General features: G+C 40.4%; 2 protein-coding genes across 4 annotated transcripts in view; both read left to right on the top strand.

Moving 5' to 3' along the window:
• The window catches only part of lrrc49 (leucine rich repeat containing 49), a 34057-nt gene extending 15766 nt beyond the window's left edge, over positions 1-18291 (top strand). For 2 of the 3 annotated variants that reach the window (XM_075465264.1, XM_075465280.1), the window contains 9 exons: positions 55-202; positions 2903-2986; positions 4242-4417; positions 4817-4912; positions 10449-10683; positions 11084-11269; positions 12532-12641; positions 15560-15713; positions 17621-18291. In XM_075465264.1, the coding sequence (XP_075321379.1) occupies positions 55-202; positions 2903-2986; positions 4242-4417; positions 4817-4912; positions 10449-10683; positions 11084-11269; positions 12532-12641; positions 15560-15713; positions 17621-17836 (1405 nt within the window). In that variant the 3' untranslated portion in view covers positions 17837-18291. The remainder of the gene's footprint in view (positions 1-54; positions 203-2902; positions 2987-4241; positions 4418-4816; positions 4913-10448; positions 10684-11083; positions 11270-12531; positions 12642-15559; positions 15714-17620) is intronic. The other variant, XM_075465272.1, reaches the window with a different exon arrangement.
• Positions 18292-22938: 4647 nt separating this feature from the next.
• The window catches only part of thsd4 (thrombospondin type 1 domain containing 4), a 48152-nt gene continuing 46776 nt past the window's right edge, over positions 22939-24314 (top strand). Inside the window, exons 1-2 of the mRNA XM_075465238.1 lie at positions 22939-23256; positions 23887-23937. Coding sequence (XP_075321353.1) covers positions 23909-23937 — 29 coding nt within the window. The 5' untranslated portion in view covers positions 22939-23256; positions 23887-23908. The remainder of the gene's footprint in view (positions 23257-23886; positions 23938-24314) is intronic.

Raw genomic sequence — 24314 nt, 5'->3', positions numbered from 1 at the left:
AGCTTTAAATCACAAGTTCCTCCGCAATGCTGTTTTTTTTTTTTTTTGGTCTAGTTTTGATCAGCTAGCCTGCCTTGGAGAGTCACGCTCCCTTTCTGAGCTCACCCTGGATGGGAATTCTGTAGCCCTGGAGACATGGTACAAGCAGGCCGTCCTGCGCTGTGTGCTTCATCTGAGACAGCTGGACATGAAGCGCATCACGGTAAGACAAGCCTACTTAAGTTTGTCTGTGTGAGTTTTAAATAGATACATTTGCCACTGGCCAAATGCGGCCAAAATTGATTTTTCTGGGGATTTTATGTGAAAAACCTACAAGAAATAGTCCAAATTGGAAAAGTGAAAAAAAAAAACATGTATCTTAAAAAATTCTAAAAAGTAAAAAAAAGAAAAAGTGGTATGTGCATTTGTATTCACTCACGTTACTATGAAGCCCCTAAATATGATCTGGTGCTACCAGTTACCTTCAGAAATCACATAAGGTCACATCAAGGTCAACCTGATATCTGTTGATCACCAGTATTGTTACTAATCCGCAACAGAAATCAGGTGAAGCACATGAACAGAAGTAAAACTCAACAGAAAAAAATAAAGGGGGAAACCCTTCAAAACAAATCAAGAAGCCACCAAAACACAAAAAAAAATCCAAGATCATGACAGGAAAGGCTTAGTTACAGCCAATACCTCAATCCAATTAAGGGTTAGGGTTCGGGTTATCTGTTATGTTAGCTAATCTGTGGCGTGACCTATAGATTGTTGTACTCTATCAGAGCACCATCCAACTTGAAGGAGCTGGTGCAGGTTTATTTTAATTGCTGCAAAAGGTGGCTGTTACAAAGTAGTGACTTTTTCTTTTTTTCAGAAAATTCTTGGAGTGTTTTTTTCTATATTTTTTGACATAACTCCCCCAGCTGCTGACATTTCTTTTCATTGTGCTTTATCTGAGATGAGGAATCAAGTCATATAATAGTCATATATTTGTCCTCTGTTAACGAAACAAACCAGCTTTACATGTCCCTATGTAAAACAGCGTTACATAGAGACTAACTGTTAGCCGGAGTAATCTCAAGTTAAATGAAGTCTTTATTTGTGGTAACAAATGGAGTATATCAGCGCTGGACCCAGTATGACAGACCTCTCGCAGGAAATCCGTCAGACAGAGCCCCGATTTCCGGTAACATTTTGTATTTATATGCCTCATTGTTTCACATAGGTTGGACTCATTGTCGACCAAAAATGATTGGATATGAGTAGGTTCAACATGCTTCGTCATATTCTCTGAATAAGCCAAATAATGTGTGTGTGAATCTTGCACCTGCTTTCCCAGGCTATTCCTGGATCACTTAAGGTCATGTATCGTGTCCATCGTGGAAAAGTATAGCATTTAACAAAGCCAATTTTAACACTAACCTATGACAACAAGATGAGCATTTGCATTATACATGATCTGAATGAAATTTGACAAGACAGTGATTTTGACAATGAACACATGAGGTCATTGTTTTTGAATGGTGTGTGCTGCAGTTAAATATCAGCATGCTTTCAGAAGCTGTCAAGCAGGGAGCACCCAGGTCTGAGCTTGTATTTTAAAGGAATCTCTGAGTACCACACACCTTGCCCCCAAAACATAGTTCTGATATGGTGAAAAAAAAATTTCCACTCCAATTTCAGCCATATTTCATGTTTTTACTTGATAATCAACACCCATGTGATCAGGTTTCAGGTTTTGCAGGTTTCTTGATCTTCAGGGTCTGTTTAAAGGTAGGGTAGGAGATCCTGGATTTTGAGTTCAGCGAAGCTGCATTTTGAAAATACACAGGTCAAAAGTCCCAACCCTTTTCTTCACTTTACCCCCGAAGCCACGCCTCTAGAGTACATGAACACGCACGAGCACGAAGGTGCACGAGCGCTGTTCTTACACCAAGCATCGATCGTTGCCGTATTTAGTATTTAGTATATGCTAACTATACGTTTAATAATGCTAGGTGCTAGCCAAGCTGGCTCTAGTTTAGCTTCCTGCCAAGCTTCTGGACGCGTAATTCGTTCACGGAGCAGGGTACGCGCACAGGGGGAAGGAGGGGGAGGGAGGAGCAGATTGCAGTTTGATAGACGGCATCAGAATCCAATCATCGTTAACGGTCCGTTCAGTATGATTGGATAGTGTTTTTCCTAGATTGTACTAGAGGCCACTAAAACTTTTCATTTTTGTGTCAAAACTTTTAATTAATTGGTTGCAATGGGGGTGTAAAGAGTATTTCAAGCAATATGTAAAAAAATGCTCCAGAAAAAGAACCCCTACCCCACCTTTAACCTCCTCAGCTGTTGTTGTTGTTGTTTTTTTTTGTCCACTGACCTTTTTATCAAGGGCGTACTTGCCTTTGGAGCTATACCTCTTGTAGAACTTTGCATGTTTGAAATTAACTAAGCTGAAAGTACTTTAGTTGCTTAAAACCTTCAATGACAAAAAAAAAAAAGGAAGTAAATCTATGTAAATCTCTCCCATCTAAGTGAAATCATTGCATTCAATCCAGTGTGGCTCGCATTTAGTCTCTGTTGATCTGACTGAAGCATCGTCTCTGATAGCTCGTCACAGACAGCTGAATGTCCCCCTGTGCTTAGCCGGCATATGCAGATTGTGTTGGCAGCATTGCATTCTGGGAGTTATGGCTTTCACCAACAGCTGGGCTCAGTTTATCTGAGACTGAAAATCAGACCGTTAATCCTGTGATGCAGCTAGCTGGTGTGAGAATCTCTCCCAGCCTCTGCAGTGGTCGATTCCTGGCTAAGAGAGAAGTCATCCAGACAGCCTCTTTTGTTGCCCCCCCCCCCCCCCCCCCCTCTCGATTGAATAATTCAGAACTCATGAATGGAGCAACACTCTGATTGCATCAGCTATCCTTTTCAGGACGAGGATCGGCGCATGGCAGGTGTACAAGCTCGAAAAGAGGAGGAAAAGAAGAAGGAGAGTTACAAGCAGACCATTCATAAGGTACCACTCGGATCTGCTTTGCTTTGGTTGTCTTTGTCTGCCTGGATGCAGTAAACACGACACAGTAAATAATGAATAGACATCACCGCCTACATTTCAGATGAATAAGTGGGAACAAAAAAGCATCAGAGCCTTTTTTAAAAGCTGCAGCTGACATATTTAAGTTGTTTTTTTTGAAGACTGAGTAAGTTGTCGGAGAGATTCAAACTACTTGATGGAGCTTTGATAACATCACGTGCTCGAATATTCCAAAGTCACAACATATTTGTAATTAGATCTGATTTGTGTTAAATCTTGCTTATGATTTCAATCCAGTTGATATTACAGCATTTGGCACTGATTATGATGGTATCCAGGTTCAGGGGTGTTTATTTGGAAAGCCACTAACATTTTTTGGCCTCTTGACAGTGAACGATGTTCCACATTTATTTTCCTTTGTTTTGTTCGACTTGCTGTAAAATATTAATGTAAAACTTAAGAGTTTTTTATTTCAACTTTTGTGTTTTATTGGGTCATTAAATATACTTTTTGAATGCTTCACAGACCCATTTTTTTTATTTTTTTATTATTAATGTATCATCAAGTCTACATTACAAAGCAGCCCTTTGGGAAGAAGGCACCAGGGAGGGGTAATCTGTCTACAGGGGCACTCTATATGTATATGTGTCCATAAATTTATTTCTTTAAGTGCTTTAGGATATTTTGTCTTGCACATGCATCTGTTTTGCAGGATGTGTGATATCATATGTGTGCCAAAGCACCTGCTGTGTCTTTTACTGAGAGATGTACGGAGCTCATTGTCCCTTAGTAACCTAACTCTTGCTAATCCCCTGTGCTGAGAAAATGTTATATTGAATGTCTTAACCATGGGTTCATGAAGGTAAAGGCTCTCACTATTAATTGATACTGACTCAGCTCTGTATCGAGGAGTGGCGCATTCCATAGTTAAGCATATCGAAACTACACCTGAGCCAAAAAAATAAATAAATCATAGAAATACAGCTCAAACGAAGAAATGTTCTCTCTTGTGGAGTAGTTTAATTAGTAACTACTGTTATTAATGTAGAAAAAGGAGCTAATGAATTATAAAATACAATATACAGTTTCAGATTATATATTTGCATATGTTAGTAAAGATCTATTAGTTAGCTTTCATACTATCTCTGTTTTCCTGTGGCGACGTCAAAACACACATAGAGATCCTATTTGCTTATTTTAAACTCTCTCTGTGTGTGCATGTGTTCTTTCCATCAAGGAGAAGCGGCGTTTAGCAATCCGTAATGCAGCACAGCAGTGGGAGGGCGTCAGGGCCAGCTTGGAGCTGCCACAGACAAATGGCACCAAGGAGGATGTCAGTCCAGAGAACAGCCCTGCTCACAGCCCCGCACAGACCAATGGCCTTGCGCAGGAGCCTTCTCCAGATGAACCAAGGTACACACCACATGACCCCTGAGTTATATGTCGCATTTTTGTGAACACTTGTGGAGCCACGATTTGGCCAAAGCAAATTGTAATCCAGGGCTGATGGGGTTGTATGAGAGCTGTATAATCTGGTTTATATGGCATGGCTTTAGACGTTGTAGCAGCTTATCTCTGGGGAGGGGAATGCCTTGTTTTGGTGCAGAGGCAAATATCAAACAAGGAGGAAATGCCATGAATGAGCGTCTAAATTTCTTTAAAAATAAATTCAAATAAAATGGGATTTTATCAGTTTGATTCTAGTTAATACAAAACGTTTTGGCTTTATAGGCTATATTTTTTCTCCATGTGCAAGCTTTGTGAAAGGAATGATTTGTATTGCTGCTGAGGACTTTTGTATGTTTTTAACAGACGGGTAAGCCCAGGTTCAGGACCGGAGCGACCATCAGGGGGAACGGAGAACAGACTTCGCACCAACAGCCGTCCAAACAGCCCACGAGATCCCAAGTAAGGCAAAATGCTCTAATGGTCCACTCTGTCCGTTAGATCAGAGGTTCTTGCTGCACGCAGTAGATTCTCATTATGTCATAAAGTGTTTGGTTCCACTCCCACCTGCTCAAGAGACATTTTATCTCCACTCATGCAGTATTTCTAGCAGCTTCATTTCTCTTTTGATTTCTCAACAGATGTTAGAATGGTCGAGATAAAACATGTTGTGAGATCATCCCAGTAAGAGACTCAGCCCCTGCAACAGCTCATCTTGAAATATTCTTGAGCAACACAGTGACCTCTTTACATACTTCAGGGGCCTGGGCATTAATTGCTCATTCTGTGAGCTCTCTGATAAGCGGCACATGCATGTCTGAGATGTCTGGCGACAGTTTTGATCTGCCAGGGTTTATAACAAGATGTTGGAAGGGCTCTATTTTGAACTTCTAGGTCTGATATTCTCTCCTACACAAATTGTGATCCAGGTCTGGATGAGTAATGAGAGAGAGGGCTGAGATAAAAATGTGGGCTGTGTCAAGAACTATTATTATATGTTTAAAAGATGGCTTTTCCTTCCTGCACCAGGATATGAAAACTGGCCCGAAAAAAAATCCTTCAGTGGCAATAGCTTTCCTTTAGAGGTCCTATTGTAACTACAGTGCTGTTGCTTAACAGGTTGAGGTGAAAAACGAGGATTCAGTCCAGTACTCTCTAATGATTTGTAAGTTTTATTACTTTGGCTTGTATTGTATGACAAAATACCGGGTGACTTTACAATGCTTGGCAGCACTAACTTGAAATAGAAGCAAGATCTTTGACTGAAAGGTCAAAGGGTTAAATTCTAAAAGTGATCAGTGGGTGGGAAATGTAGAAGTTGTTTTGTTGAACAGTGTGTGGGTTTATAGGACGGTTGTAACACTTGCACAGTGTTGTCCAACTCAGATGGCTGCTGAAGTACTATATGCAAGGAGAAATTGCACCATTTTCCCCCATAGAGAGCATAAAGGGTGATGATATATGAACTTTTCTCTTTTTTGAGTTCATCGTTCTTTGTTGATGATCTCACAGCATTGAACGTCAGTGGCCAGATGCATTAAACTGTGTGTAGTTTCCTGACTAAGACTGTGTATGCACACAGGCAGAAATTTGCATACATATTCTTTTTGCTCGAGTTATAAAGCTTTGTGTGAGTATGGGTCCCTTTTATTCATCTCAATAATCGGGAATTATACACATTGTGAGCATATTGTGATATTGTTGTCTCACAACTAAATAGGCATGATTTATGCATCTGTCCATCCATTTTCTATACCTGCTTAATACAATTCAGGGTTGCGGGGGCGGTGTCAGTGTCAATTTTATTTGGTTAAAATGTGCATCACCTCCCGACAACTCCTGTTTTATCTGCAGCAAACGAGCACGCAGCCTGTACACTATACAGTCTGTGTGGGGATGAACAGGAGGGAGACAAAGATGTATAGATGGATTATGGTTTGTCTGCTGTCTTCTTAAGCAGCCCTGTGGAAGCCTATGGGACAATCTTGTGCCTGAGTGATCTCTAAATATTTGTTTTCTTCCTAAAATCTCATGAGGGAGGTCTTCCACAGCTATTAGGCACGATGCACAGGTGCAGTTATTTACAGCAAGAATTGACAATGATAAACAAAATCAGAGTTCACCATTATAATGAGCTGTTTTGTTTTTATGGTAAATTAAATGGCCTCTTTCTCATATCAGGGTTAAAGAAAATCATCCGTGTCACAAGTGGGTAAAAAAGAGTTAGCGCTAAATGTAGGTCACAGCTTTGTGCAGAATGCTAGAAATAGTACTGGTTCACAACAACGTTTAAAATGATGAGGAATGGAGGAAAATGTGTTTAAATAAAGTCAGTTTTCAGAAAACGTGATATCAGCCGCTCTGAACTGTGTCTGTTTGAAGTTACATCCCTGGCTGGTGTTTTACTATTACACCACATTACAGTTATTGTATTGTGTTACACTTACCTGGTTTCATGTTAAAACTCGTAATATTGGCGAAGTTTACCACCTTTCAGTTTCAGTTTGACAACTCAAACATTGCATGTCACTTTGGACGGGAGGAAACAGACTTTTGTGATTTCATGTTTCTTGCGTGGGTATTTCTTTCCCATTTCTATTTTTGCTCCGTTACTCTTTTCCACAACTAAGCGATCAACCCTCTGCCCCCATTTTACCGTGGAACATGCAGGCCCAGTGTACGCAAATAGTCAGGTTTTCAAGCTTTTTACTTTAGACAGAAACTTAAACTTTTCTGGAAGGAAGTTTATTTCTTTAAAAAAACTTCTAGAAAATGAAAACTGTATTAATGCTCAGCTTCCATTGAAAGGAATCGCAGGATTTATTGCTTTGGTGTCTCTGTATAGAGAAAAAACATGATGTCATCTCTGCTTGATATTAGCAGCCGCAGCTTGCTAACCAATTGGAATGAGAGTGAAGTCAATGTTTACGCCAATTTAAGCTCGCTGAAGTTTCTTTGTTCCTAAAGATTAATGGGATCATAACTTGTGCCATTGCCAAGGTGTGACTGCGATGCAGATCCAAGTTAATCCATTCACAAGCAATTAATTTAACCTTACATCCTTTCGAGATTCAAGAGGGGATGCACAGCAGTAGAAGAGCAATTAACCAGAAACCCAATACTGGTATTGGTCACCATGTGAGGAGATGGACTGGCCTTTTATACTTAAGTAAAGAGAGACTTGCTTACTTGGTTTTCAGGCAAATACATTCTGAGCACTGGTGAGAAATAAATAAAACATGAAATCCAAAACCAACACAGGGTGTAGAAACACTTCATATTTACAGTCTACAGGGTTCTGCACTCGTTTTCACTTTTAATGAAATGATGGAATGCTGTGTTGTAACGACAGCTCAGACAGTGTGACTGCCTCACATTGTTTAGGCAATTGTAGACATGTGCACAAACTATGTCCTTGGGGGGGGGGGGAATTAAGTTTTTGAGAGATGACAGATGTCATTTATAATTGCCCTGTAGGATTAAGTAAGATATTCCTCACTGAATTACATTCATAGGCTGATGCTGCCAGAGCAAGATCCCTATAGCTGTGGCAGATTCCTCACTTCATCATCCCCACCTTGTTCCCGTCTTCTTTCAGCACTTGTTGGTGGGCTCGTGCCTTAATGGAGTTGAGGGCTGCCTGGTAACCTTTCAGCTCTAATTATGGAGGAACAATATGTGTCACGCTACAGAGTGCATTGATGGCACAGTTCCAGGCGCAGAAATTGCTCTCATTCTTTATGTGACTTATCTCCATCTCCTGCACCACTCTCCACCTCCTTCTGATTTACTACCTTTGACAATTCTTTATCTTGGAGGCATGGCATATCCTGACTTTTTAAGTGCCTCTCAGTGTCTGCCGGTCTTGTTCCAGGTTTTTGTTCGCGTGTGGACACACTTGGGCTCGGCAGCTCAGAAATGTATTCACAGCCAGGTGAAGAATTTAAACTTTAAGGAACTTCCTTGTTGTCAGTCTGTGCCGTTTCCATTTCAACGCATTTGGACTTCACATCAGTTGCTACTCTCACTTTTGTGAAGTCAGTTGTAGCTGCGTTCACAAAAATAATCTTGTGTTCTTAGTGCGTTGCCTTGTCTTTCAGTGTCCGCTTCGATTTTATGACAGTACCAAGGAACAAGACTAGTACTTGATCTTGTTGTTGTTTCAGGTAACCTGTCTGCACTGCACACTGGGTGTTTATGTTATAATTATGATCTTTAGATAAATGCTTAGTTCCTTCAGGCATCAGCAGTTGGTAAAAAAATACGCTTTATATCGGATCCTTTATACTTCCGATAATATTCTGAAGAACATGTGTCTGCCCCCAAGCTCTGCAAACCACTTGTGATTGAAAAGTGATTTATAAATCTAGTTGCTGAGTTGTCTGAATAAACAAAATGACTTTGTCTAATCTTTCATCAGACCAAAATTAACCGAAGACCAGACCTGATTCCCTTTATTCAAGAATGATGTAGAATCCCCAAGTTGGGGCTGTGAAACTATATCTGATTCACCATCTGGGAAATCCAACTTGTTCAGGTGTTTTCTTTGATTTTTCTCCAGTGGGAGATCAGATATTTCAAATACAGCCCCACCCCAACCCAATTCTTGTTTTAACCCTCTAAACAACCACATGCAGGTCATATACAGATGGCCATGTCTAAGGGGTGAGAACAGCTCATTGGTTTTTCAAAATACCCTCTTGTATTGAGAAACACTAAAAAGTTCTGCTGTCTCATTGTGTGGCCCTGTGATGGACAGGCGACCTGTTCAGGGTGTACCCAGCCTCTCGCCCAATGACAGCTGGGGTAGGCTCCAGCCCCCCCTAAATTGGAATAAGTGGATATAGAAAATGGATGGATGGGTGAAAAGTTCTGCACATCACTGAGCTGTTTGTTGTAAAGTTTTCAGGCCAGTTAGATGAATAATTTGTTTGTTGTGTTTTACTGAAAAGCGTAATGTGTGGTTAATGTTTGTAAGAAAACAGGAGAACCTTGACCCTAATCTTCTAGAGCACACGCACCATTTACTTAAAGAGACCACACACAGAAAATTTCCCACTTTATGGTCTAACCTTGTCGTGCACTTTGCCATCTCCCGAGGCACATTGACCATCCACATTTTTAGACAAGAATGAATATGTTAGAATAAGTTGAGGCCAATCCAGTACCCATAACCACAGTTTACACATGTGTTGTGGTCTGGTGGAATATTCCATAAGGATCACTGGTGAGTGAGCACACAAGCCATCAATGTCCTTATTTATCAAAACAGTCAGTTGGTTGCTCTGTTATTAAAGTTCTCAATCATTTATTTCTTTTTTTCTCCACATGAGTTTGGATCTTGGACATAAAAATGTGTTTAGTTCTACAAGTCTTTGATTGGCTTTTTGCCAGAAAGAAACCTTTTCTGCAGGACCCTACAGTGTTTAGTGTGCTTGTCCTCTGCGCCTGGTTCACTCATTCAAGCAGACACGCTCTCAAAATCAGTTTCAACAAGAATCTTAGATTAAACTTCTGTAATCAAAGGATTAGTCTTCTAACCATTTTGGTTTTCAGTTACAGAGGGATTGGGTGAGTTTGAAATATGAATAGGGGTAATAACTTTGTTGGTGGGAAGTTAAGTAGCGTGCAGCCAGTTGCCATCTGATGCCCTGCTATGCTTAAAAGTCCCCTGAGTGTCAGCAGACCAAGAAGGCTGGGCACATGGGCTCAAGCAGGGAGATTATGTCTCCTTGAGGCTTTCCTAGTTTCTCTACTCTCACGACTCTCTTATCAGGAAAGGGCACTTCAGCTGTTGTGTAGGAGAATAGAGAGAAACAATTAGGCAAGGCAGACAGGACACTGACTGGGCCCGTGACTGTTCTCTACCTTTTCTTTCAAGCAGCTGTATGCTCAGCACTTATGGCTCAAGTCTTCAAGTTTCACAAGACAACAATTTCTGTGCATTCAAGACTTACCTACACGTGTGTTTTTGTGTGAACGTGTGCTCGCTTTTCAGGCTGGTGGAGTCAGGGAGCAGCAGTGTTCAGAGCTTGTCCTTGTCTGACAATCACCTGGCAGAGCTGGATGGAGACACCTTGCGTTTATTCGGACTTGGAGCCCTGGAGGCCCTGGAGAGGGGCTGGGGTGTTCAAACCGCCAGTGCCGTAACTATCATAACCTTTCGCTACATCAACTATGACGCCATTGTACCTACACTGCCGAGAATAAGGGTCAAGTTCCCAAATCTGTCGGTGAGGCCCAGTGATAACATAAATTCATCCAAAAGCAAGTTATATTTTTCATTTAAAGGGCAGGGTACTGTTTAAAATCCTCAGTGATTTTAGGTGCAGAAACATGTACCAAGAACTAGGTGTGAAAAAATCTTTTTATACCGTATATTGACTCAGAATAACCATAAGACTTGTTTTAGTGCCAGAGTTTTGTACATGTTAAACAACACAGCTTGAGTTTTGGGTAGGATGAGAGAGCAGCCATGCGAGGGCTAGTTTGAAAATAGAAAATATAGATCCCCAATACCTTGTCAGCCTTGTCCTTTGTAAGTCTTTGTATTTGCCTAATCAATAGTGACTCACAGGCATAAAGAGTTATAGCTTGATGTACCTGGACTACAACTTGTTACTTTCTCTGTAGCATCTGATTTTCCTGGAAACCAACATCAGCCGTCTCCTGCAGCTGGCGGCCCTGGCTCAGGTGAGGCGTCTGGACCAGCTGACCGTCCACCCAGAGGGCAACCCCGTGGTCAGTCTGGCTCTGTGGCGCTCATTTGTCATCTACCGCCTCTATCACTTTAACCTCCAGAGGATCAACGGCCAGGAGGTGTGGACCAGTTTAACTTTTAATGCAACCTCCTACTGTGTTATGTACTATGTAGTGAATTGCACTTGTTGTCACAAGTTGTAAGATGACACAGAGTTTGTTTGGTGGCTGGGGGTGGCAGGTGCTCATATATTTGCTGGAATGTATTCATTTAAGATGAGAGGATGGATACTTCTCTCCTGGCCTGAGTGCAACAGGTTATCTTAGCTCACTTTAGAAACGACAAGGGAAAAAGAAACAACTCGTAAAATTCTCCTATTAGATTCCCAAAAATGTCAACTTAAGTATATTTTAAATGCACATTATAAAGTAGTAAGTCATATATGACTTGCAGACATATATTAGATTTTTACTTATTAGATCACTTTTTTTGTCTAATTCAACTCAAGAAAGTTAAAGTATGTACTCCTCAGAGTTCCTACAATTTGACATACAGTCTGTGTATCCTGGAATGTCTTACTTGGAGATATTAATCAGAATATGACCTTAATAACTATTAAGGTACCTAAACATAAAAACAAGTTGAGGATGTATTACATTGAACTTTACGTACATCTTACATGAGTACTGTATATTTTAACATGGCAGAAAACACATTATAATGGATATAAACAGCAACTCTAAGAAGGAAATGTTATCACTAATATTTACAGTAGGACTTTAATCCTCTATCAATCTCGACCAACAAACAATATTTTGTGTTTTGGTTTTGGAAAGCTCCTATTGTGCATAATCTCTATATGCAGAAAGCCACTCTTCATAATGAGACGATGCATGCAGGGGTTTCCAACGATAAGCTAGCTCTTATGGCTGCTTTGAAACCAGCAGGCATTAGAAGTTTGTCATTTGTGTTTAGCTCCAAGGAGGATGTATCATTATGTAACATCATATATGGTGTGTAAGGATAAGCTCTCTGAGTCATGTTAAATATAATACTACAGACTTTTTGCCTTATTATTATCATCCTTATTTTACAGTAGATCATTTTGTGGATTGAGAGATATATACAGTACATTAGATCATACAACAAAGAATTCCTTTTAGACTTGAAAAGGGATCTTTAGATTAGCTCAGACCTGCTGTCAGCTTATGTTTTAGTGCCTTAATCCTACTTGTTTCTGTTAAATGTCCCTAAAACACCACAGGAGACACAGTTTCACACTTTTGGCTCTTGTGTTGAGATCCACTTGAAAAAGCAGCTATCAGTAAAGTATCCTGTGCTGTGTGTGTGTGTCTGTGCCTGTTTATGTGTCGATCCTCAGGTGACCATGAACGACGTGATCGCAGCAGAGCGAGTGTTTGGGACTCTTGGCCACATAGCAGCCACCGAAACTCCACGTTGCCGGCTCCTCCTGCTGCTGGAGGAGTCCAGGTGAGAACTCGATCGTGCTCAGTGTCAGCTGTGTTTTGGACTGCGTGTGGTGTTTGTTTAGATGTATCAAGAATGTTCCACCTTCTGAATATGTAGGCTTCTGTACATGTGTTTGCTTGCCTGTGTGCAGCATTGTGCGTGTATACATTTGTGTGTGGAACACTGAGACAGAGCCTGGCACCGAGGAGCCAAGGGAATTAGACTGTGTTTCAGGTTAAGGGTGGGTACTTGGCACTTGGACACAAACATTCCTCTGACTCCCCAAGCCAAAAAAACTCTAGCGATCTGTCACTCTGGGTCATTAAAAAAAAGAAAAGAAAAAAATTCGTACAAAGCAAAAGTCAGCTGAACTTGTCACGCACAAGACAAGACAATTTTCTGGCTATAAAGAACCCCTTTGTAAAAGACAAAGACAAAATTCCTTTTACCATATTGTAAACACGAATGATCGGACTCATCACAAACACTGGACTGTGCATCTCTGGTCTGTTCGATTAGGATGAGTGAAAGAAATTAACTGCTCTGCAGAAATTATTCAGTTATTTCCATGTCACGTGGACACTGACAGTACTGTGTAGATGTAAATTAGGCCAAACTTTAGTGGAGTGGAATAAAGTGAATCTTTAATGAAAAAAAATCCCCAAAATCTCTGAAGAACTTTTCGGTTAGCACTATAGCGTTATGTCCACATGTCTGTGGGTCATCCTAAGGTTCCCTTTCAGAGTTATTTTGAAAATGAACTACATCTGGCTCTGAGCTGCATCCCATCCTTTTATTCGTGCACATCCCGTTAAGGAGAGATAATACCAAACTGCCCAAGGCCTGTCATTATTTTCATATCATCATCACCGAAACACTATTATCTGGATTTAGAATCTTTACTGCATGCATCATTTGCACCCATTTGTTACAGCAAATGGTAGGCTTGAGGTCTGATTTCAGAAAACCTCAGTGCTGTAGATGGTATTTCACACAGTAAAGAGTATTCAGGTTGTTTTTTGTCTGTCTTTTTTTTGCACAAGTGCTTAAAAAGAATCACTGTGAAAAAGAAATCTCAGTAGGCCACCACAATGAATAGAATATGACAAAGTCTTGAAGAGTTCATGTTCCATGTTTCTATTTTTGGCGTGGTGTGCTTCTGCATTGTTTAGTGGGTTGAAACCTTGTTGAGGTGTCAAGTTTCCTGCACAGGTCAGTGAGTAGAGAAAGGCCACAACATTCCCATGGTTCCCACTGGGATACAACTACTGCAAGGTGTCCTGGATATTGCCCAGTCTGTGGCTGCTGTTAAAAGCTTCCACAATTTAAAATTGATAATCTAGTTAAATTATTTTAGATTAGACAAATGAACACAATCATCTTTAAAAACTGAACATTATGTCTGCGAGATCTTTCCTTCTGTGTCTTGTGTCAGACTGGCTGAATGTCGGAGGGGCACTACCACCAGTCAGTGTAAAGTATGTTCTTCATTTTAAAACACGTTAAAATCCTCCCTTCATTCCCCTTGTTTCTCCTCTCGCTCCACCTGCAAGACTGTATATTACTTGCCACCAGCATTAAGCATTTTGTGCAGCTTATGAGGTGTTTATAGGATACGGATATAACTGATGTTACTCATCTACTTTCATAGACTGTATATTTACAATCTTGAATTGTTCCCGAGATGCCTGCTGGGAAAAGTTTCTCTTCGTAACTTTTAAAAAGTTTTGTATCTTAAAATGTATTTGCTCTGTGGGATTTTAAATAGACGTTGTTGGTCCTTTAATGGTGAAACTACATCATAAGCTAAAGCAGTGTTTCCCAACCGGGGGTACGCGTACCCCTAGTGGTACGCGGAAGTACTGCAGGGGGTACGCGGCGCAAGGGGAGTTTTTTTTATTTTTATTTTTTTTTATTTATTAAGGCGTCACACTTTTATGGAGGACTGTTTATGAAGGAGACTCCAGTTTTGTGATGAATGTTACATGAGTTAGGCCTGTTAATGTATTCTTAAAAAAAAGAGAAATGTTACTTGTTTAAGTTAGATAACAAAGGAAGATTATTTTGATTTAGTATTTATACTATTTTGGTTAATTATTTATATTTCAAGAAAATGTTTTTTATTCTTATTTTGAATTCAACTGAGGTTAAAAAAAGAGAGAGAAAGCCTGAGAATTTTATGTTCAGGTTAAGGATATTAAATAAAATGATTTTCATGTAATAACCACTGTGTTGCTCTACTTTTGGAGAATCATCGCACGCGTTGTATGTGTGAGGGGGTACTCAGGCCAAAAAAGGTTGGGAAACACTGAGCTAAAGGATCATGTTAACTTTTGGCACAAACCCAAAATATTGACATGTGTTTTTCCTCATTTTCTTGTACAATAACCATTATGCTCACTTTGGCTTCTGCTAAACATTTTTACTTTAATCTCTCAAATAATTTTTACACGCAATATTTTTCATCAAATCCATTTTTTAAAATTTTGCTGTTACAAACATTCACACACACACACACACACGTCTTCACAAACGACATCATCGTGTGTGGAATGTTTGCCTCCAGCCTCCTCCAGCATCCTGGCACTGACCTGTTGAACATGTTGATGCAGAAGTGTATCACTTCTTACTGATAGGCAGCTACATTTGAGGTAGTTTACATCACTTTTAAAGACTCACATTTTGCTTGTGTGATACAAGAATTAAACCAAAAACCATATTAACAATTGGGCTGATAGAAGTTTGAGAGCAGTTTCTGCTGTCAATAACAATGGGTTTCTCAGAATTGAGTTGCTATTATGTCTCAATTTAATAATAATAAGGAGACTTATTAATTAAGTGTTTTTTGATGGATTGGACATTGGCTTCACCCACTTGCTGCCCATGTTTCTTCACTCTGCCACACTCACTCTTCTCTCCTCTCTGTTCTCACCCCGAAGGAAGCGGCAGCTGCAGTTTCTGTTGGAAGGGCGTGGCCGGCGGGCAGGGCTGAGTCCAGAGGAGCTGCGAGATAATGGGAAGCTCCTGGGCGAAAGCCTGAGCAGAGCACTGTTTAACTACCCAAGCAAGGACTGCAGTGCAGAGAGCCCCGAGGTTAGTCCTGTTTGCTTCACAAAGGTTCTCCGACACCACCGTTGTTTGATTAAACTTAATCTAAGTTTGAATGACACTTCGAACGTCAGCATCTGTCTTCAGACAGCCAGCAAGACCTTGTTGAGCTGCAGAGTATGTGCTCACTGTATTTTAGCTGTGTGGTGTGTCATATTATATACTGCCGGTTGCAAAAAGAGGGCTAAAACAAAACACATGCAGTAATCAGAGAAGGAATCAGGTTCTGGTACTGATTAATTCCACGAACACACAGGCCATCAGACACTGTCAGAGAGGATTCATCACATAACATCTACTCTCACAGTTGGAGTAGTGGCACTGGATCTCAAAGGTGTTACCGTGTGTGTTGTGTGATGTTTTGTGAAATGAGCGATGTCAAGACAACATGTGACCTGATTTTCTACTATAGTGGGATTTCTAGTAAAAAAAAAAAGAAGCTTTTCTTCACCGCAGTGAAGTGTACCCGAGTTCATGTGTTCATTGCTAAATGAGACCTAAATCTACATTCATATATACTTTGCATATAGGAGAGGTAGCTCTTTAAGTTCAGCCTGTGCTGGTACCACGTGCATTAACAGAGAGTTAATGTGTGTTTACTGCATGGCATGTAGTATAAACCCCACATTACATCTGAAATATTTTGGGGTTCACCCTCTTTCTGGAACGCAACTAAGATGATTACAGTTGGACTTACGCATTACTTAAATCTTTGCTCACTCATTAATTCAACAGTAATAAATAAATGGGATTGGATGTGACAGCTCACTCTGGAGCTGAGAGGATAAATCTTATAGCTACTGTGAAAAAATGATACTAATGCAGTTTCATCCTGTTCCATATGGAGGCAAACTGACTTCCATCCTCTGTGGATGGAATGGAGCAACTGATGAGTTCATGCAGATGGGACACTAGTTTCCGTTGTGACATGAGATCCGTTGCTTTCGCCGTACTTCCCCCTGTTCAGGTCTCCTCTTACACTTTGATTACTTGCTTTCACCAAGTTGTGAGTGCACATATTTTAAATGATAGACTTTTTGAGCCACGTAAAAGACCAAAATCTATTTAAATCAGGGGGTCAGGATGGGATTCTTTGATCCCTTTTTCCAATAGACCATAAAAATAGACCATATAAACCATATACATTATTATATGCTAGTATCAAGTAGTGTTTGTGTAATAGAACCCTGAGAAACACAATATGCTGTGCAATAAACTTTGTGCCCCCTAAACTGATTATGCAGCTGGCTGACAGACTTTGAAATTGCTGTGAAGGTGGAAAGATTTTGTTCATGAAGATGCACAGCAGATACATCATGGCTGGAGATATTGACAACTCCAAAATTAGTTTTTCCCTCTATTTGTCAAATATAAAAGCAGTGATGAGCAACATGACAATTGCTAGCATTTATGTGAAAATTTGTGATAAAAATCTTTGTTAGATAAATGAATGACAATCCGTTTTAACTGACTACACACTTAATGTTGCCTTGCTTTTGCCCATATTAAATGCAATCAAATGTCAACAGGAAAAGGTATGTGAGTCCTCAACTAATGGCATCAACAAAAGCTAACTGGAGTAAGTCCAAGATGACAGTAAGCCTGAACTAAACCTGCTAAAGGAGGACTTTGGAAAAGGACAGACTACCTTTCAGAGTGGCTCAGTCAGAGTCCAGACCATGATCCATAGAGCTAGGAAGGAATGAGCTCAAGAGAGCTTTGCATACCACACATCTTAACAGTGTGGCAGAGTTGAAGCAGTTGTAGTTAGAAGAAAGGTACAGAACTCCATGAGAAGATTTCACTGACGTTTTTCTATAAGCAATATAAAAATGTAATGATTGCGTTGCTACTTTTGACTTAACATCAATACGATTCTGTTATCTTTGCAGGAGGGCTCTGAAGAGTCATCAGAGCGTGCTACCACGATAGAGCAGTACCTCCAGGAGTTGGTCCAAAGGGCATCAGACACCAATCTGAAGGGCGAGGCTTTACACAAACTCTGGCCGTCCATGTTTGCAGAGATGGTGAGAGACTGTGTGCTGGAGATGAAGGACCAAGCGGCCTTCCGCCAAGCCAGTCTAGCAAAGCTCTCTGAGGCCAAATGAAAAGGACCAAAGGTTCGCTCATAGACCACACACACATGCACACACGTGGATCCTGCTTACCACTGCTTTTTCCATTCAAAGCTCCATCTATAACATCATCACCAAGAGATTTGATCAGTGGAGGCGCTTTCTTGAGATGGATCTAGACTATTTTAAAGATGTCTGAGGAATTGTCATGACAAGACATCTTGACTGAATGTAGATTTTCACTGAAAACACACAGTTTGATTCTTCAGAGCTTGGACCTGTCGTACTTTATCAAAGTTAAAGGGACTTATTGACTTGTGGTGCGTTGTCATCGCTAGGGATCATCCTCTGCACTTTAAAAGCCTTTCGATTAACTCCTTCTAATGTCTCTATCATCAGCCCAAAATGACCAGTGTCTCTTTTCTGGTCTCTTTTTGTTTACCACTGATTTTCTGTATTGTACTTAGTATTAAAAGATTCTGCATTAACACAGTGTTGGTGTGCATTGTTTGAATGATTCTTTTCTTTGGTAATGTTGCTGCAGGAGTAAAGGTGTCTTGTCTTTCAGGTTGTTTTCATCTAATGCACAAACATTCTCCTGTCAATGAACATGAATCCACCTCTTAAGTCTGTCGTGTCCTTAAGGCGGCCTACAGTCCGACATGGAAGACAGCATTATCCACGCCTCATAGATCGCAGCTCCTCTGTAAGGCAGAGGCTGTGTGTGTGTGTGTGTGTGTGTGTGTGTGTGTGTGTGTGTGTGTGTGTGTGTGTGTGTGTGTGTGTGTGTGTGTGTGTGTGTGTGTGAGTGTGTGTGTGTGCTTAGAAGGGCCTGAAAGCTATGAAGGGTCCTCTGGGTGGTGTGAACTCTGAAGACTGGAATGCCCCTGGAGGTGTAGATGCTTCACCTGTTTTCTCACATGTTTCTGCTCCCCTTTCTAAAACCATTTCACAAAAATGGTTTTAACCCTTATTTGATTAGGCACATCGGCAGAGAACACAGAACCAGCCCAGAGGAGTGACTGCAGGAGGACGGAGTGTCAGACGGCTCTGCAAACACACCAAGGACTTGACAGGTACTGCTGTCTCATGCCATCCATCCCACTGGAAATCAGAACGTTGCTCACCTTGCTCAACATTTGGCTTGAAGTCGACACAAACATCAGGTTATACTCTAAATGAGCTTTTATGTTCTCAGTGAGTTGTTGTTTCCTTATTTTCAGCAGATCTGCTGACCAGTAGCTACGGGAGGATTTTTATTACTGTCTGTCTGTGAATGTAAATGAGAATCGAATACAATCATCACTCTGGTACAGTTATTCTGATCTTTACTTCTACCTAAAGTACAATTAAATATCTACACCAATCTGCAATTTAAACTGAATTAGAACACAAATGTCTAAACATGTTGTGCAGGAAGTGTTGTTTTCTTTCTTTTAGGGGGGCTATTTACCCTAAGTATCTCATGTGAAAGACTCGCATTTTCCTTTGACAGGAAACCACTCGGTGCAAACGTCTGCTGTGAGAAAGCTTCAGCTGGTTTCTTTTCGACAACTCTGATAACACCACTGCTTTGTGCTGACACACTTTGACTGTTTATGGGACTACAGCTGCCAACACTACAAGAGACGTTTCGTCCCAAAGGACTGACAGAACTTCAGGACTAGTGACAGCATGCAGACACACAGACTGAGCACCAGCTATGTCTCATTCCACACAGAGCACTCATTACTCATCTCCATGCGCCTGACGCAGCTAAAGCCATTAACGAGAAGTCAGAATGTCTTGGTCATTACTAACACATAATAAGTCAACTGCTACAAAGAAAAGAAGACTGTGGGAAAATAGTTCAGCAGTTTTTTAAAAATAACATTTCTCAAAATAAAACTGCAAAGATTAGAAGGATAGGGGTTAGTGAGTATTCATCACGTTGCAAATAGCAATTTAAGCCTCCAGACTTCACTTCATTATCGGATGGAAAACATTACTAAAAAAAACAAACAAATAAATTGTCAGTAAACACAGTTCATCTCCATCCACAAATGGATACATACACGATTTTTTTGTGATCTGCAAAATCAAAAATGGAAGATATAAAGCAGCACAGTGGTTGATATTTAACTGTCCCAACTCTTTCAAAGTTTAATGCTTGCATCAAACCCCATAATGAACATTTCTTAAAACAGATGATTAAATTCAACAATTGGTATCTTTGTGGTACGTTTTACAAAATGTTTGGCAATGCAGTCACCGCAGTATGTTTTTGCTTTTTTTTTTTTAATCCTGTACACAAGATTTGCAACAGTGCACAATGACATCCACAGTTGTACTTGGTTTTTGTAGCTTGTTACTGACTTGGCGCAGGTTAGCAGCAAAAAAGGGAGAATCCACAAACTGATGAATTTAGAAAGCCAATTTGTGTTTTATTTTCAATCACAAAACAAACTGGGATGGGATGTGGACATGTAGAACATCAGCAGTCGACTGCACATGTGAATGGTTGTAAGTGCGTGTGAAAAATGTTATATATAAATACTAAAACAACAAACTAACAAACTGTTTTACCTGCGTGAAGGAGAGAGAGCAATCTGATTAAGCTGGTTTTTAAAACAGTAACTCCTGCCTCCTCTCATGTGCAGCCACATATTTACAATCCAAGGTTATTTTCAAGGAAAGCAGGGCAAGAGCTATTGAGAGCTATCTGAGCTATTGCCAGAAAAGTAGTACATTTGACTGTTCTCTGAAATGAAACCATATTAGTATAATTACTTTATACCCAAAATCTGGTGGGGCAGCAGCATCAGAGCCAGAGACTCAAAGAAACTGAAGGAACTGTTACAGAAGGCTGGCTCTGTGTGGAGGATTGCTCCGGAGCCTGTGGAGCTAATTTGCAAAAGTTGCTCAACTTCATGGACAATTCTGCACACACTCCACATAACATAGTGATCAAACAACAAAGTGGGTTCAGTCAGTACACAATGTCTTTTGTTTATAATTACAGATGACTAATGATTATTTTTTATTATTTTCTGAGAATAATAAAGAGTTATTCATTTCACTTTTATTCAAGTTCTTTACGTATTGAGGGAATTTTTTTTATGTTAAACTTTGTGAATGGGATAGAAATTTCACCTGTTTATAAGTGACTGTAAATTGTAAATGACTTCCTGTAGTGTATGTCAACAAACTGTATTTAATCTCACTGAGCAAACTAAACTCTAAGATCTCAGTTTAGAGTAACATGGTAAATCGAAACTGTCTTTTTAAAAATCTTTTTTTAATGTCACAGTTGCTGCACACAGCCAGGATCATCCAGGAAGGCCTCAGGTAATGAAAAGGAAAATATTTCAAGTGTTGGTGTGAATAATAAGCTACATATTTGTCGGATGCACTTTCTTTAGGTCAGCTTTATCCCTGTCTCAGTTAGTCAACATTACCCAGAATGCTTCTTGCCCCTGGGCTACATGTGAACTCAGCCGTAAACTTTACAGTTGTTTGATTATAAGTGGAATGTAACTGTATTTCTGAGCATACAGAGGAGCTTAAAGTGTTTCCAGAAAGTTTCAGTGGTGTGAGAGTGAACTTGCTGACAAAAATCATGCAACATTAGCGACACAATCTGCGTTTGGGTGAATGGTGGGCAATAAAGAGTTAGGGTAAAGCACTGTTTTTGGAGGCTGCAGTGTCGATGTGCCCAACCCTCTGATGGATTTGTGTGTTCTCTGAAGAAATGGTTGCCAATTCGTTCCACCTCACAGGAGCAGCTATTACTTTCTCCTGGAATGAACTGAGTGTATTGTTTATTGTTAGCCATGTCCTGCAAAGAGGCATTTTTTAAATGACAATGATTATTCTTGTTGGTGAATCAACCAGACTTGGGAGTTACAGTTAATCGGTTTACGATGATTTAAATGAGTTTTTCCAGTGAGGTGTATCTTCAGAGGAAAGTCATTGCAGGTTTCTGTCGCGTGTGAGACAGCAGTGGCTACATTCTTTACACTTCATGTCCAGGGAGGTCATCAGTCGGTGATCTGGTTCACTAATGCTAAGGCTTGTTTGCCTTCAAAAAGTTTGGAAACTGAGTTAAAGGAAAATTCTTGAGCAGTATCAGCTTCTCCATCCCAGTGAGAAAAGTAAGTGGGGCAACAACAAAACTGGTATCCCATACTGTAAAGACATGGAGTACTATATAAACTCACGTAAAGTGGAATAGCGCATTGATGAGAACAACCACGCTAAAGACAACATCTCACCAGAATTTTCACTTGATAGATATCAGAAGTTCAGCAATTTCAAAACTCTTCTCTGTCTTTGTTTTGGAGTGCAGAGGGTACTTTTTGACTCTGTTGTGGCCTCAGCCATTTGTTTATCGTCACAGAGTACTCTGCAGGTGGTGAGAGACAGGAGGCTGCTGGACAGGGGTGATGCCCCTGTCTCTCACCCCTTGCATGGCATCATAATAGACCAGGAAAGCTCCTTCAATCAGAGGCTGCTGCACCCTAAATGTGTTAAGGAGTGATATCGCAGGTCATTCCTTCCTGCGACTCTTTTGCAGTTTTACAGCCAAAATGACTACATGCACACTAAAAAAGACTTCAGCCGCTTTACATCCCATTGCACAACATACATTTACTGTTTAGCCAACAATTGCTCATAGTATTAGTATTAGTATTCCTTTTGTTTGCCATCTGTCGTTTTCCTGCCATGAGACTAAAGGCTTACCTTACTTATTGTATGCTTTAAACGTTCAAAAAGCTTCATGAAAAATCATGAAACCATTGACCATTGAAATCATTGGCTGAAATATTTGATAGTATTTGATTTTTGAAGTGAAAGAGTTTGTTTTAAGTGTGACAGCAGGAGCAAGAACATTCATCTGGCTTTCTGGGTTTCTGATGCTTTTTTTTTTTAAATTTTGGTGCCTTTCGTCTGAGTTTATCAGCTTCTCTCTCCAGCATGTTGACAGAGCGCCACTGTGCCGTAGCTTAAGAAAAACTTCACATCCTCTCTTTCTCTTTCACGCCCAGGCAAACCCAAGCGCGCCAACACCACACACGGAGTGGGGAGAAAGGAGGAGACTTTCACCTCCATTCTTACATGACAGCCCACGCGTAAAGTCAAAGCGGAGTGGTTGCTGCAGGGGGTGCGCAGCAGAGGGTGTTTTCCGTCTGTCGTGTCGATTCTCGGCTCCTTCTCATTTGCAGTGTTTACGCGTAAAAGCAAAAACCGTCTGAATCACCATGCGGAGCAGGGAGTGTTGCGGTTGATTCACAACTATGGGTAAGGATTCACTGATTTCCATGGCTCAGTATCAACTCACCAGAGGGAAACCCCACATTTCTACCTGGATTCATATTTCGACCATGCGGATACGTGCGCTTGGATAGGATACCCTGTTAAGAACCACAGTGAAGCAGCAAACACTTCACCATATCTACATTAGTGACCTACAGGTACGTAGACTTGAGGAAATGTGTGCTCTCATTGTTTGTACTATTTATCCTCTCACCGTTGCGGCATTAATGACAATTCTATTCACATGCTAATTTAAGAAGTTTGCTGGTAATAATCCCCTGCTTTCCCCAAAATAAGAGTTTTCTTTTTCTGACCACCCTGTTTGGTTCAATGAATTTCATTTAGGCAAGGTGCAAAGTGGGACAGTGTTATGTGGTACCGGGTGAAAGGTGAAACCATTTCTCGAGCTGGACCTCAGACCTGCTGTCTATTAGGGAGGGGGGTTCACGGGGGCTGCCTCATTAAGGGCCAAGGAGGTCAAAGGTCAACTCACATGGTCAAGTGGGTAGAAGTCTTAACTTTTTTTGATCAGGTCAGTGTCTGAGACTGTCAGGCAGAGTACTTTTGCCAAAAAAAAAAAAAAAAGGTTGAGTTTTAACATTTGGGTATTTATCAGTAAAGTAATATATCAGCATTTCTTAAAAATGAAATAAATGTTTTTCACTTAGGGAAGTCTGCATTTATTTCATGGCAAAGATGAGTTAACGATGGTAACACACACAGCAGTATTATAAATGTTACCGTCATTCAGTTGTATGCATGATAAGTCTCTCTCTTTACACTCAAAGTAACTGTGAGGAGCTGGTGGCCATGCAGCGAGCCTGTTTCTGGATTGTCAGGTAATTTCAAAGTTTGTGCATTGGTTTGGGGTTAAAATTCAGATTCATACACTGCCTGGCCAATAAGAAAGAAAGTCACTATCAGGATTTAACTCAGCATTGAGATTAAGGGAGGCTAAGCAGTATCTCTTTCCTTTTAAGAACGTGTTAGAAGACACATCCTGTGGTTGTTGGAAAGATGTTACTCTGTATTTAAGGATCCAGCACAAAGAACAACAAAGGAGATTGCTGAAACTTATATTGAGTTAGAAACCGTTTGTAGAGTTTCTGGTGTCGAGCCATCCTTTTCAAGGAAGATTTGTGGTTGGATTTAAATCTTGAATGATCCAGATTGGAGATCACTTAGAAGTCTGTTGAAACCAAAACAAAGAAAATCA

Source organism: Odontesthes bonariensis, chromosome 1 (genome assembly GCF_027942865.1).
Source record: "Odontesthes bonariensis isolate fOdoBon6 chromosome 1, fOdoBon6.hap1, whole genome shotgun sequence".
Classification (NCBI taxonomy): Eukaryota; Metazoa; Chordata; class Actinopteri; order Atheriniformes; family Atherinopsidae; genus Odontesthes; species Odontesthes bonariensis.
The sequence above is the reverse complement of the archived record's forward strand: the minus strand, read 5'-3'. Positions and strand labels throughout refer to the sequence as shown.